General features: G+C 57.2%; 5 protein-coding genes across 5 annotated transcripts; 1 reads left to right on the plus strand and 4 right to left on the minus strand.

The window, feature by feature from the left end:
* The first annotated feature begins 129 nt into the window (after positions 1 to 129).
* On the plus strand, positions 130 to 2,593 carry TRAVEDRAFT_139680 (uncharacterized protein). The gene is made up of 8 exons (XM_008034828.1): positions 130 to 496; positions 556 to 754; positions 816 to 861; positions 909 to 947; positions 1,011 to 1,242; positions 1,365 to 2,175; positions 2,246 to 2,413; positions 2,472 to 2,593. The coding sequence occupies exons 1-6, from the start codon at positions 352 to 354 to the stop codon at positions 1,583 to 1,585; spliced, it is 882 nt and encodes a 293-aa protein (XP_008033019.1). The 5' UTR covers positions 130 to 351; the 3' UTR covers positions 1,586 to 2,175; positions 2,246 to 2,413; positions 2,472 to 2,593.
* Positions 2,594 to 4,095: 1,502 nt separating this feature from the next.
* Positions 4,096 to 5,308, minus strand: TRAVEDRAFT_25753 (uncharacterized protein). Its single transcript, XM_008033662.1, has 5 exons — positions 5,237 to 5,308; positions 4,871 to 5,172; positions 4,692 to 4,820; positions 4,606 to 4,626; positions 4,096 to 4,553 (listed from the first exon to the last, which is right to left on the minus strand). The coding sequence occupies exons 2-5, from the start codon at positions 5,017 to 5,019 to the stop codon at positions 4,256 to 4,258; spliced, it is 597 nt and encodes a 198-aa protein (XP_008031853.1). The 5' UTR covers positions 5,020 to 5,172; positions 5,237 to 5,308; the 3' UTR covers positions 4,096 to 4,255.
* Positions 5,309 to 5,945: 637 nt separating this feature from the next.
* Positions 5,946 to 6,535, minus strand: TRAVEDRAFT_16651 (uncharacterized protein; the record flags this gene model as incomplete). Its single annotated transcript, XM_008033555.1, has 3 exons — positions 5,946 to 5,988; positions 6,132 to 6,239; positions 6,291 to 6,535. 3 exons carry the CDS (start codon positions 6,533 to 6,535, stop codon positions 5,946 to 5,948), a joined length of 396 nt encoding a protein of 131 aa, XP_008031746.1.
* A 797-nt stretch (positions 6,536 to 7,332) lies between these two features.
* TRAVEDRAFT_16652 (uncharacterized protein) lies at positions 7,333 to 8,523 on the minus strand (the record flags this gene model as incomplete). The annotated part of the gene is made up of 3 exons (XM_008033556.1): positions 7,333 to 7,700; positions 7,753 to 8,253; positions 8,298 to 8,523. The coding sequence occupies 3 exons, from the start codon at positions 8,521 to 8,523 to the stop codon at positions 7,333 to 7,335; spliced, it is 1,095 nt and encodes a 364-aa protein (XP_008031747.1).
* A 1,826-nt stretch (positions 8,524 to 10,349) lies between these two features.
* TRAVEDRAFT_42052 (uncharacterized protein) lies at positions 10,350 to 10,819 on the minus strand (the record flags this gene model as incomplete). The annotated part of the gene is made up of 3 exons (XM_008033988.1): positions 10,350 to 10,371; positions 10,427 to 10,552; positions 10,614 to 10,819. 3 exons carry the CDS (start codon positions 10,817 to 10,819, stop codon positions 10,350 to 10,352), a joined length of 354 nt encoding a protein of 117 aa, XP_008032179.1.
* Positions 10,820 to 11,744: the final 925 nt, after the last annotated feature.

The following is an 11,744-nucleotide window of genomic DNA, read 5'->3' on the forward strand; positions in this document are numbered from 1 at the left end:
GTCCCCCCAGGTCCTCCCCTGCGCGTCCCACCGCGAGCGCGCGTCCCCGTCTTCTCTGTGCGCTAACTCTACTTGACCATGCAGGCTGGATATCCCCCCAACGATCGGTACTACGCCCAGCAGCAGCCCGCCTACGGCGGCCAGCCACCCTACTTCCAGCAGTTCCCCGGCTACGGCTACCCCCAATCTGCCCCCCAGGCCATCGCCCAACCCTTCCCCATCTATCCGCCTCACTATGACCAACTGCCACCGAGCACGCCTCACACGCAGACCGGGCGGCCACGCCCCCTCGCCCGCGAGTCCTCTCGCGCCTCCACGCCCGGCGGGGGCGGCAGGCCACTTAAATCTGCGATGAAGATGAAGAGGACGAAGACGCCCGAGCGCGGGGCCTCTGTGGGCTCTGTCCCGCTCCCTAGGGGCCGCTCCGAGTCGCTGCACCGCCAGAGGACACGCTCAGGGTCTCGCCGCGCGAATTCTGTCCCGAGATTTGTCCCAGGTGCGCCGTGATCTCCGCGGCGCCGTCCGTGGTCGATTGTCGATCTAATACGCCTGCAGACCACCTCCTGCTCTCCCTGCGCTCGACAAACCAGCTCCTGCTCGAGAACATCTCCGGCTCGCAGATGGGTGAAGAGCTGATGGAGGCGATGATACCTATCTGGCCTCGGGGCGCGGACTCGATCGACAACCACCGGGGCAAGTTGAAAATCGAGTTCACCGGCCACCCGTGGTCGTGCAGCGGGCTTGAGCAGATTATGTGGGCCACACTCTTTTAATGGGCGGTCATCTCCGCACTCTCTGACGCCGTTCGGTCTTAGGGCTGGCAAGATGATCTGCAACCTGTATCTGATACTGGCCCGTTTGGTATGTTAGTTCACCCCTGTCGATTTTCCCACTCACAGGGTCTTCAGGGATATACATACCTCTCGACCATCAACGTGGGGAACCCGGTACGTGTCATGTCTATACTTGCCATGCCTAATGCCAGACCCAAGACTGACCGTCGACAATAGTGGAAGCCCCCATCCATGATCTTCGTAGACTCGACACCCGACTTCGAAGCTATAGTCTTCCTCATCATGTTCAACAAGCGGGGAGACCGACTGACCATCCTCGACGCCCCCGCGGAGCTCACACAGCAGCTCGGGATGGAGCTGCGCGCCACGTTCCCCCGCAAGATCACCACCGATCGCGCGACGGAGGACGGTTTGCACGTCTTCGAGGTCCGGAAAGGCGGCTATGGCTGTAAGCGGCGCACCTTACTTCCTTTCTCCCTCTTCCCCTCCCCCTCTTTCCCCCCTCCCTCTCCCACTCCCTTTGTCTCCAACACTACCGCAGCACCCCACTCACGCACTGGCCGTTTGCAGCACCCGTGATAGACAAGAGCATCCTGATCGCGTTCGTGCTGCGCTTCTTCAACTTCGCGGGCTTCCGGCTCAGCGGGAGCGTGCCCATGGGCACGAAGAGCCTCCTCAGCTTCGGGCAGCGCAAGGAGATGTGGATCTTCCGGAGCGACCCCTGGCGCCCCGGCGCCCGCCAGGACGGCCGCCCCGAGAGCCGCCAGAGTCGCGCCGAGCGTGCGCCATGACACGAGCCCGAGGGTGCTCCGTTAAGACTGAAGATATGAAGACTGGGACCGAGGGTTCGCGCGGGCCTGGCTGTGCTTGGGAACTGCTGCTGATATTGTATAGTGTGCTGCGGTGCTCGATAATGCTCGATGTCTACTGGTATGTGTAGCGATTGGTTATAGTTTGTGTATCGATCTGCCGCTTTGTTGTCAAGCTGTGTCTGCGCTACTGCAGAATAGACATTCTTCACAGATGATCAGTTGCGGCGATAGCTCAAAGCCGCGCCCGAAGAAATCTGGAGCAGACAACAGCGCGCGGGTGGTCGTCGCGCTAGACGGTCGCAGGATATGCTCGGGACGTAGGCAAGTAGTGGTACGGGTTATTACAATTGTTCGCGGCAACGTTCGGGGAAATAGTCGATCGTCACTTTCGGCCGCTCATCAGACGGGGCATCCTATACCCTCACCGCGACCCAGGCTACTTCGTACCGCCGTTCGAGGTCGCAACGCCGTCCTTCACAGGCTTGTGGATGGGCTTCTTTATCCCCGCGGACGGGCCGGAGTCATTTCCCCTGGGGATGAACTCGTCCTCGTCATCCTCGTCTTCAATCCTAGAGAGCGAAACGCAAAGCATAGGTGAGTCGAAATTCATTGCCCGAGCAATGCAACCGGGTGACTCACGGGAGCAGCAGGGACTCGGGGACGATGCGCGCACGAGCGCTGACGCCGCTGGTGACGGGAGTGTCCGACGTGGCCAGGGTGAAAGCCTCAACGGTAGAGTCGGGCGGCTGCGCGGCCGCGGTGGGCAGCATGGCAGGGGAGTTGGCGGACGACACGTCGGAAGGCGTGCTGGAGGGGCATGCAGGTCAGCAAACGGCGCGCGCGAGCGAGTAAGCGGTCTACTCACGTCGTGCCGAGCAGGTTGTCGGACGAGTAGTTGCCGTTGCCCCCGACGGGCACTTGGAGAGTGTCGGTGGCGACGAATGTGGAGGCTGCGGGCACTGAAGAGGAAGAGTCGTTGCTCGTGGTGGATGGCATTGTCGCGGATATGGTGAGCTGTTTGAGCTTCGTAGCGGAGCAGTCGGGGGTTAACTAGGTAGTGGCAGATAGGGAGGGGGCTCGCGGGGGCCTATATACACGCGAGGTTGCCACCACGTCCCGTCCCGATCCGCACACGGTCTTTACAGAACTTCCATCCGGCGTGCGGTGCGCGAAGGCTGGACAGCATCTAACAATAATAACAATACGTGAAGACGGAGAGTCGAAGAAGCACCTAATGTGGTCGTACTAGCGGGACGCAAGCTATCCTCGACTTCAACACTCTAGCGCTAGCACAGCACAATGAGATGCATGCGCGACGCTGCCAGGGACGATGGTGATATCGACGGTCTAGACGGGCCATTGGCCGGCGTCCTAGCCACAGCCTCGCTAAAGTCTTCTACTGATAACTGCATTGGGGGTGGCGCAAACGACGGGGCGCCGCCGGCGAGTCCATGTAGCTGCATGGATACAAGGTCCTGTCGACTGTCGTGCAGCGCAATGTGAAGGGAGCCGATGATAGCGTTCGGGCCCTTCCTTGGGTTCGCCTCAAGCTCGCCTTGAGGCGCATCCCGCCGCGGCGTGCACCGTCTCCGGGCGCAGGAAGCTCGTCACGCGGTACACGCTCTATCCAAAACCGAACACGAAGGTGGACGGACTGGCGTCAGAACGCGCACGGAAGCGTTTGAACTGGTCCAAGCCTGTGCCGGCCAGCGAACTTCATCAAGCGGGAGGTTCAGCGACGAAGCTTCTACGGTGTGCTGCTGACCGGCGACTCCGAGAGGATAGATGAGTCACTCACAATGCACTTCACAGTGCCTAGTACAAAGTTACTGTTAGCGCAAGCCACAGTGCGTTACTAGGACGCCCACAAACACTGCCGCTGCATAACCACTTGGAGTTGGAACGCCGCGGCGCTGCATGCTGATGTTCTTCTCCGACCTCCCAACTATCCTTGCCTTTCGCGCCGCTGTCACCGCCACCACTAGTAGTATTCCTGTCATTAGCGGGTCTACGGACGCCCTCGACGCACATCCGGCTCACACAGTGACCGATCTACTCGTCTTTCGGCAACACATGAGGTCCGTCAAGTATCCCGAACCCTTGTAGGAGCTTGAAACAAACTCCGTCGGCTCTAACGTTATCAACCAGATCAGGTGCGATATTAGTCCAGCGCGGCGGTGCTGAATGATGTATCCGAGGATCTCTTCAGCGGAGTCCGCAGGAGATTAGCCGCGGAGCTCTTCTTTCTTTCTCCTTCGTACTGCGCGGCGACGTCAGCGGTACCTTCGCCTTCACGTTTCTATCAGCAGGTTCGACCAAGTCTCGACTCACCATGCATGATGACTGGTACTTGCGGTATGCGCAGCCTCAGTATACAGCCTCAACTTTTTCGCGCACGTCTCCGATCCTCCAACTGGAACTCCCGGCCGAGGGCATGCTTTCAAGACGGGCTCCTAGCGCGCCGGGTGGCTTCTTGGGTACTGCACGAAGTTACGGATTATTACGATCGAAGTCTCAAGCAAATCAAGTATACATTCGTACGTCCATGTACAACAGAAGTCCCATTTCCAAAGTCCTTGGGAACATGCCACCCTACCCGACGCTGTAGCGAGACGCTCTTTCCCGCCGCGGAGGGTAGTCGCCCGTCGTTTATGACTTCTTCTTCGCCGGTGCGCTCGCGGCCGGCGCGGAGGGCTTCGAACCTAACGTAGCCTGCGGCGCCTTTGGCGCTTGACCGGGCGTCGAACCTAACGTAGCCTGCGACGCCTCAGTTGGCGCTTGACCGGGCTCCGCTGACTCTTGTGCTTTAGTGGCACCCGGAGTGGGCGTGGAGGCGAGGATCTTGGTGGTCTTCGGGTCATGACGAGGCTTCGATTTGGCAGCGGTTGGGCCACTCTCTCCGCCTCTGGGGATAAATTCATCGTCCTCCGAGGACTCGGATTCATCCCTGAGGATGTGGTCAGCAGGCAGCGACGCGAGCACGATATACACAAACGCACTCGTAGGTGTTGGACACAGTGCTGGGAAATTTGACGATATGGGATGAGATAACGAAGGGCCAAACGCTGGAGGATGATGTACTCACTCGAGTACTACGGAGCCGATGGATGGCACTTGGACGGACTCGACTTCGATGATCTGGACGGTGACGGAGTCTTGAACGACGGAGGGCGCTGCAACGAGCTCCTCAGTTCCGAGCAGAACTTGATCAGCGCTGCGATGAACGGTTAACGTGGGGGGAAGGGCCTCAGCTTGTTTACATACCCAGTGGCACTGTCGTTGGCCGAATATTCCCCAACGGATTCGGCGTGGTCTAGGGATGTAGAGTCGACGGAGGGCGGAACGTCGGCGACGGGTGCGACGACATCGAAGACGGCATCGGCAACGTCGGAGACAACGTCAATCGAGGTCATCGTTGTGTAGGAGGAAATGGATTCAGAGCAGGTGTGGGAAGGGTGAATTCCTTGATGTTATGGGCCGTTGAACGTTGAAGGATTAATCTCGAGCTTGTTATAAGTACAGATGTCCTAGATGTACCGCCAGCTGCACTGCACTGATACTACTATCTAATTGTTGAGCCCCGCGTGGTAAGCGATGCATGTCAACAAGAAAGGAACATCAGGGACGTACGGTCGAGCGCGCCCTAATACTAGTGGCTGTCCGGGAGGCGCAGAAATGGTGTCGGGGAAGCCTCGCTCGGCGGCGCCGCAGGAAACGAAGAGGTTGTGAAGGCGTGTCGACGAGCTGGAGGTGCTCTGTAGCCTGGGCGGTGCCGGTGCCGGTGAGAACGTGGTGGAGCACAGGCTGCTCGACCACATTAGACGCGACGGGCCAGGACACCTCCGACGCGACGACTCTGATGTGAAGCACAATGTGGCTACCGCATTACTACATATCAAAGAGCACGCTCCGGCTCCTTACGGACCATCCTGCAATTCATATAATCATCGCCTTCGACCACCCGCAGCCCATTCGCTCTAATACAGGGCGACGGTCGCCGTCAAAAATCTGCCTCCACCGCCGCCAGTGTGTCAGCCTACTTTCGCCTCCGAACGTGGGTCTGGTTTAAGAGCCTTAATCAGCTGCTAGTGTCTCGGAGATATGAGCCTGCCCGAAGGTAAGATTGATCAAGTAAGTATAGACTCCCATATTCCCATACAATTTGTAAACCCCAAGTTCTTGTCCGCATAAAGTCCCAATCTAAGGACAGCCACTACACCACCCCGATCGCGACTCCGCGCCGTAATCCGCGACAAAGGTTTCGTCAAGGCACCCGCCTTTCACACCACCCAGGGCTGTTGGACGTCTTCTAATGACTATTTCTTCATCGGCGTTGGCATTACTCGTCAGGCTCTTCCGGATCTTCATCCTCGATCTCAATCCTGGCGGACGGTTGTCAGCAAACAGTAATGGGTGCAACACCGTTACACAAAGCGCACTTAGTACTAACGAATGCGACGCTATGAAAACAAACGACTTGCAATCAGGTGGACGACCGTCGAACTCGGGACGATCGAACGCTCACCCAACCGCGGAGCCGCTGGACGACACTTGTATATATTCGACTTCGACAATTTTTTCAACGGCTTGGGGCGTATAGTCGTACTCGTCCAGCGCGTCCTGATCATCAGCCCTGCCAACAGTCATCAGCGTAACGTCGAGAGGTGCGCAAATGGTTACATACCCTCTACCATCAGCCTCGGAGTATTCCTCGAAGGAGGCTGCGCAGTTTGAAGTCGTAGAATTGGGGGAGCGTTGGACGTCGGACACAGCATCGACCACTGTGTCAACCACAGCATCGACCACATCGACTGCAGCCTCAACGGCATGGGCCGCAGCGTCCGCAACATGAACCGCAGCGTCCACAACGTGCGCTGCGGCTTCTACGCCGTCGGAAAAGGCATGCATAGCATGAGTGAAAGCCTTCATAGCGGTGATGATCAACCAGAAGGAAGGATTGTCTGAGTAGGGGATGGATGCGCCATGTGCAAGCACGTCGACTTATAAATTGTCGTTGTGGTCACAGTGGTGAGCCGAGTGTACTGGCCGCGCGCACCACAATGTCTTGGGAGCACGCTAGTACCTGAATACGGTGCCCTGTGGGGTTCAACGTGAGCGCATGTCTATGAGAAGGGAGAGATGAAAAACACACCCGTAAAACGCCTCCACAGTGGCTGGCCCAAAACATAAGCTTAAGTTGTATAGAAGGCGTTCGGGTGGTGGCTTCTAAAAGTTCATCATCGCGAGAGGCACGCCGCCCCCTCCCATCCACCGCCCTGTCGTCCTGGTATACCGGGCACCAGGCCGTCACGACGGCAGCGATCAGCACCGCCGGGAGAGGTCAAAGTCACCACACATCTCGTGAGCGACATGCTGTGGCAGTTTGGGATCATGGATGGGTGCCACACGGGGCTCAGGGTCTGCCGGAGTAGGCCGGGAGTATATTGTGTACTAGCTCGAAAAAACCCGACATCGCAGAAACTTACTAATAAGTAGGAGAGATTGCGAAAGAGTAGGAAGCAGCATGCAACACCCTAGGTCTTAAGAACTGGAGAAATTATCGCCAAGAGTGAAAACAAGTAGGCGCTGGCTATACCATACAGTAACGTCGTGGTACGAAGCAGACGGAAGAGTACGATTCGTGCGCAATACTGAACGCCTCGGCAAACACCGGCGATCAGGCGCTCGTCCGTCTGGCAGATACAAATTATAGCATTATCGTGAAACTATTCGATGGGGTGCATTTCGTACTGCGGCGGTAACAGACTTTCCGCATGATTGAAACCGATCTCCGACGGCGTGTTATAGATATTCAGGTGATGTCCAGGCGGCCCTCCCTTGAGCCGTACGCCGCCATCGACAGATCTGCCCTGCGTCGCGAACGGACGATGATACTCCACGCGCTCGCCCGATCTTGTGCTGTCCCCGCCATCCGAGAAGCCGCCCTCTACAAAGAGCGAGGATGCGTTTGGCGCGGGGACGAGCAGAGACGCGTGGGAGGACGATGAGGCAAGGGGGTTCTGCGACATAGTAGACTGGTGGGTCGAAGGCGGCTGGGTATTTGTCGTACTACGGTCGGGACTGCCGAGTAGGTCTACTAAAGTATCAGCGATCTAGCTGTAGAGCTTGTCGGAGAAGCAACGCACCGACAGAGTCTAGATTGGCAGTCACTGGTGCTCGATGATGCCGTCTGACGTACAAAAACGCTGCCACCGCGAGGATCCCCAGTAAAATAGCGGCACCCGCTGTGATTCCAGCGACAACGGCGGGCCTTGAAAATGCGCTTGGTGACGTCCCGGTAGAGATGGTAGGGACGAGGGTCGTTGTGACGGTGAGAGGAGGCAGAGTGGATGGGGAGGGAGAGTTTGGGTTCGTCGCAGTTGGGGTGCCAGACGTCGGCGTGTCAGGCGTCTCGAGCGCAATGAAGTCTAGCCAGAATTGCTCGCCCATATTGACGATCCTGAGGGAATGGGGCCCGTCGCCGAGCGACTCCGAGAAGTAGAATACAACTTGATGCTGCTCCCCGGAGAGTTCGGAGTTCGGCTGATATGTGACCACCGCAGCGTCGTCCATGAAGTACTGAGATTGCATGTTCCACGTCCCAACGGGCTTCAGGGCACCGTAGACAGCGACCGAGGTGCCTGTGGCTTCGTGAGCACCAGAAACGGGCAGCATCGCACACAAGACGCACCGGTGAAATTAAATATCGCTGTGTCCGATTTGGTTTGTGAGGACGCGAGCGTGTCATTGACGTCCCCGCCTCCGGGCGTGCTTGTCATTTGCCAAGCGCCCTGATATTGTATCTGCGGGCTGGTGTTGTCGATCTGAACGAGCGCACCAAGAACTGTAGCGCAGCCGCATACAACGATAAAGAGGAGCCTGGGTATGCTGAAGAGCTGTGCTGGAGTGGAGAACATGGCTGATAGAGCGAATATAAACATGCCACTAGTGGGGTGAGGGGGTGGGACCGTACAGGCCCCTTGCGCGGTGGCTGTCGAGCCACTGCAAGGTCTTATAGATAGACCACGCCGCGCATCGAAGGAAACGACACTATGGGATACGGGTTTCCCGGGCTGCAGGACAGGGCGGCTGGTTGGAAGTGTACTATCAAATACATAGTTCAGCGATCATCATCGCATGGACGGGAGCGTACCTGTAGTTTGACTGCACTGTCATGGCGAACCGAGCTTATCGGCCATGTGGCGTCCTTGGAGTAAACGGAGTAGCTAGTTATGGGTGTTGGTTCAGTTATCTCGTGCACGCTGTCTCAGGTGGTCTGACGTGCAGGACAACGACTCCACAGTGATCTTCTATATGATCGGACGGGCGGGACAAGGGAGCCCTATACTGGCGAGCTGCATTAGATGAGCCCCGGGTTCGAAGCCTTATAAACGGGGAGAGGGACTGCTCACTTGGTCACTCGAATGAGAGGCCCCCCATCGTGACCGGGAGCGAATTGGGCGCCGGGTGTGCGGAAGGGCGGACGAGGTCAAACGGCCTGATCGGGTTCTGCGTGCGCGGCTGGGTAGTTGAGCATCGCACCGCGAGCCCTTGCGTGAACAAAAATCGCAACAGGTGAGAGCGGCCTAGAAGCGAGCTGCTCAAAGGAGAGTGTCAGCACAAGCAGCGGCCAACTACGCGCGGCCCTTTATGAGAAGTGGTGACTGTGATGAGATCTCCTCCCTAAGTTGGCAGGTAAACCGGTACTCAAGCGCGGATATTGACAAGGCATGGCCCTCAAGAGGATCGCCTCCTCGCGAGGATGATTTCGTTGTGCGACGAGCATGTCGGTACGGCGGTGTACTGGGAGCGCGATATCGAATTCAGGCTTAGACGGCAGAGGCTAGAGCGAGAAAGCGCGTACTCTTACTTGGTTACGGGCTCAGCGACATGGTCGACGCAAATATTGTGCCCTAGCTACGCTCCTGAGTATGCAGCCAGTAAGCCTGCCAAAACTCAAGAGAAACGCATCGGTATACTTACTGAGTACCCGGTGGCAGTGTTGTCTGTTGATACGTTCGGAATAAGTGATCTGAAATAGCCACTCATCGGACGTAAACTCGCAAAAATTTGCGACAGTAGCTGGAGCTAAATATGTGAACTGATTGTGCACGTCAACCGCCATAGGATTAGACCCGGGGGAGAGGACCAGGGCTCAACTCAGACCCGGGTATACACATGTTGCGCTCGTGGCTTCGACGTCAGGCGGTTGGCAGCTTCGCATCGCGTTTTACGTGGTGTCCTAGGACGTTGGGATCAGCCGCCACTCTGCCACGAGACCACATAGAGTAGATGCTAACCACAGCGCGACGCCCTGAAGGATAACGCTCGAGACAGCGCTCAAGATTAGCACTGGTTCGGTGCAGATACCATGTGGTCCGCGCATTGCCCTTTGTGGTGCGGCCACCCGGATGGCAGCCGAGGAGAGCATAGTAGCATAGCAGCCGTCACTGACTGCTCCCCACTATACGTATACAGTGATGTTTCCATCCAACCGGGATATCAAAGCAGTTCAAAAGTACTCGAATTTCCGTCGATCCGTATCTGTAGAACAATATTGGTCCTTGTCACGACTTCGGCGGGGATGATTAGTCGGACCTGGGGAAGTGGACCCTGGATGTGGTAGCTAGTCGCCAAGGGCCGTGCGGCAGCTATTCATGTCTGAGAAGAACACCATCCTCGGAATGCAGCTACTCACTAGGCGATGAGCACATGAGTGCATCCATGGTTGACAGTAGACGCATTAAAGCGGCTGAGCAGCCGACCTGTACCTGAAACGTCAGAAGGAGTGGCTACATGCTGGTTCGGGGCGATACTTACCCTCCAAGGAAGGTCCGTTCAGCGCGCACTTCCTTGCGGCGCGGCTGGTGCTGTGCACTGGGGTGGAGGATACCGGCCCGAGGCATCGTCTCTTCGTCGTAAGAGTGATTCTCCACGCTCGGGCTTCTATAAGTACACTATAAGCCTCGATGACACCACCACGTTGTACGAAGTGCTGTACACGCACGAGTCACGAGTGCCAGCGCATGTGTCGAAGACAGCATACGCCGCACTGCACAACGTGAACAAGACGAAGAGAAGCGAACGCTCAAGGAAGCCGGGGATGATCCCGGGTGTGGGACGTGACTCGGATCGAGCGCGTAAGGCGGCCTCCATTTGAGTGCCTTTCAGGTTCTTTGCAAAAGAGGCGGCGGACGGGTTGATAGGGGCCATGCGACCAGTGCGAGGCGGCTGTATGTCGTTGCCTGGAGGTCACTAGTACTGCCCAGCTTTATACGGCATGGTGTCTACTAGCCGTTCGTCTCTATTCGTCCGAGGGGTTCACGAAGCCGGTCGTAGACGGCACCCATCAACAGCCTGCTTACTCATGGCCATGAAGAATGAGCATGGTATCGTACATAGCCATCGATGGTAATCTTCAGACTTTGGATAGGAGGACCCGTGACGTCGCGGGGGCCTTGAGGCGGTCACTGGCAGTGCTGTGTGCAAATTCCATGAGACGCGTTGACCGAGCGGAGGCATTCATACCGCCCAAAGATACGTGGAACGTGCTCAGCTGAACACACTCCCTGTTCTCGAAGGGAATGAACTGTATTGAAGCTGTGAGTCGCTTCTGGTGGAAAAGGAACACGTTTGCATCGCCTCACTGGTAGACGAGACCTTATTGAAGGCAGAACGTAGGCATAGTAGTTTCTCACCGATTCCACTTTCTGGTTGATCCACACAGCAAGGCATAGCAGAACTCGCTAGATCACAGAGCAAAGCTATCCAGACTTTGCGCAAGACGGGATATGTAGTTGAGTGTTGGTGGGATGAGCGCGGTGGACTCGGAGGCGCCAAGGGCGGCGCGTCGCGAGGCGTCGCGGCATGTTACCGAAGGTTCAGTTGATCTGCGCTAGAGTCCTTGGAGGCGGTTCCTTCTAGACGTCCATCCAATTTATCAACACCGCCGACGGGCTTCTCAACTTCAATCCTCCTCCTACGCCGCCCAACCCCCAAACTCTATCGGGGCGCAGCCTTTACACAGATATCGTCACCGCGGGCTATAGACAGTGGCAGTCTGGACTGGGTGAGTTCGTGTGCACGGCTCCCTCATAATGTAGACACAGGGGTACGTCCTGGGCTTTTTGTGCAGTGT

This window comes from Trametes versicolor, assembly GCF_000271585.1.
Source record: "Trametes versicolor FP-101664 SS1 unplaced genomic scaffold TRAVEscaffold_1, whole genome shotgun sequence".
In the NCBI taxonomy this organism is placed as follows: Eukaryota; Fungi; Basidiomycota; class Agaricomycetes; order Polyporales; family Polyporaceae; genus Trametes; species Trametes versicolor.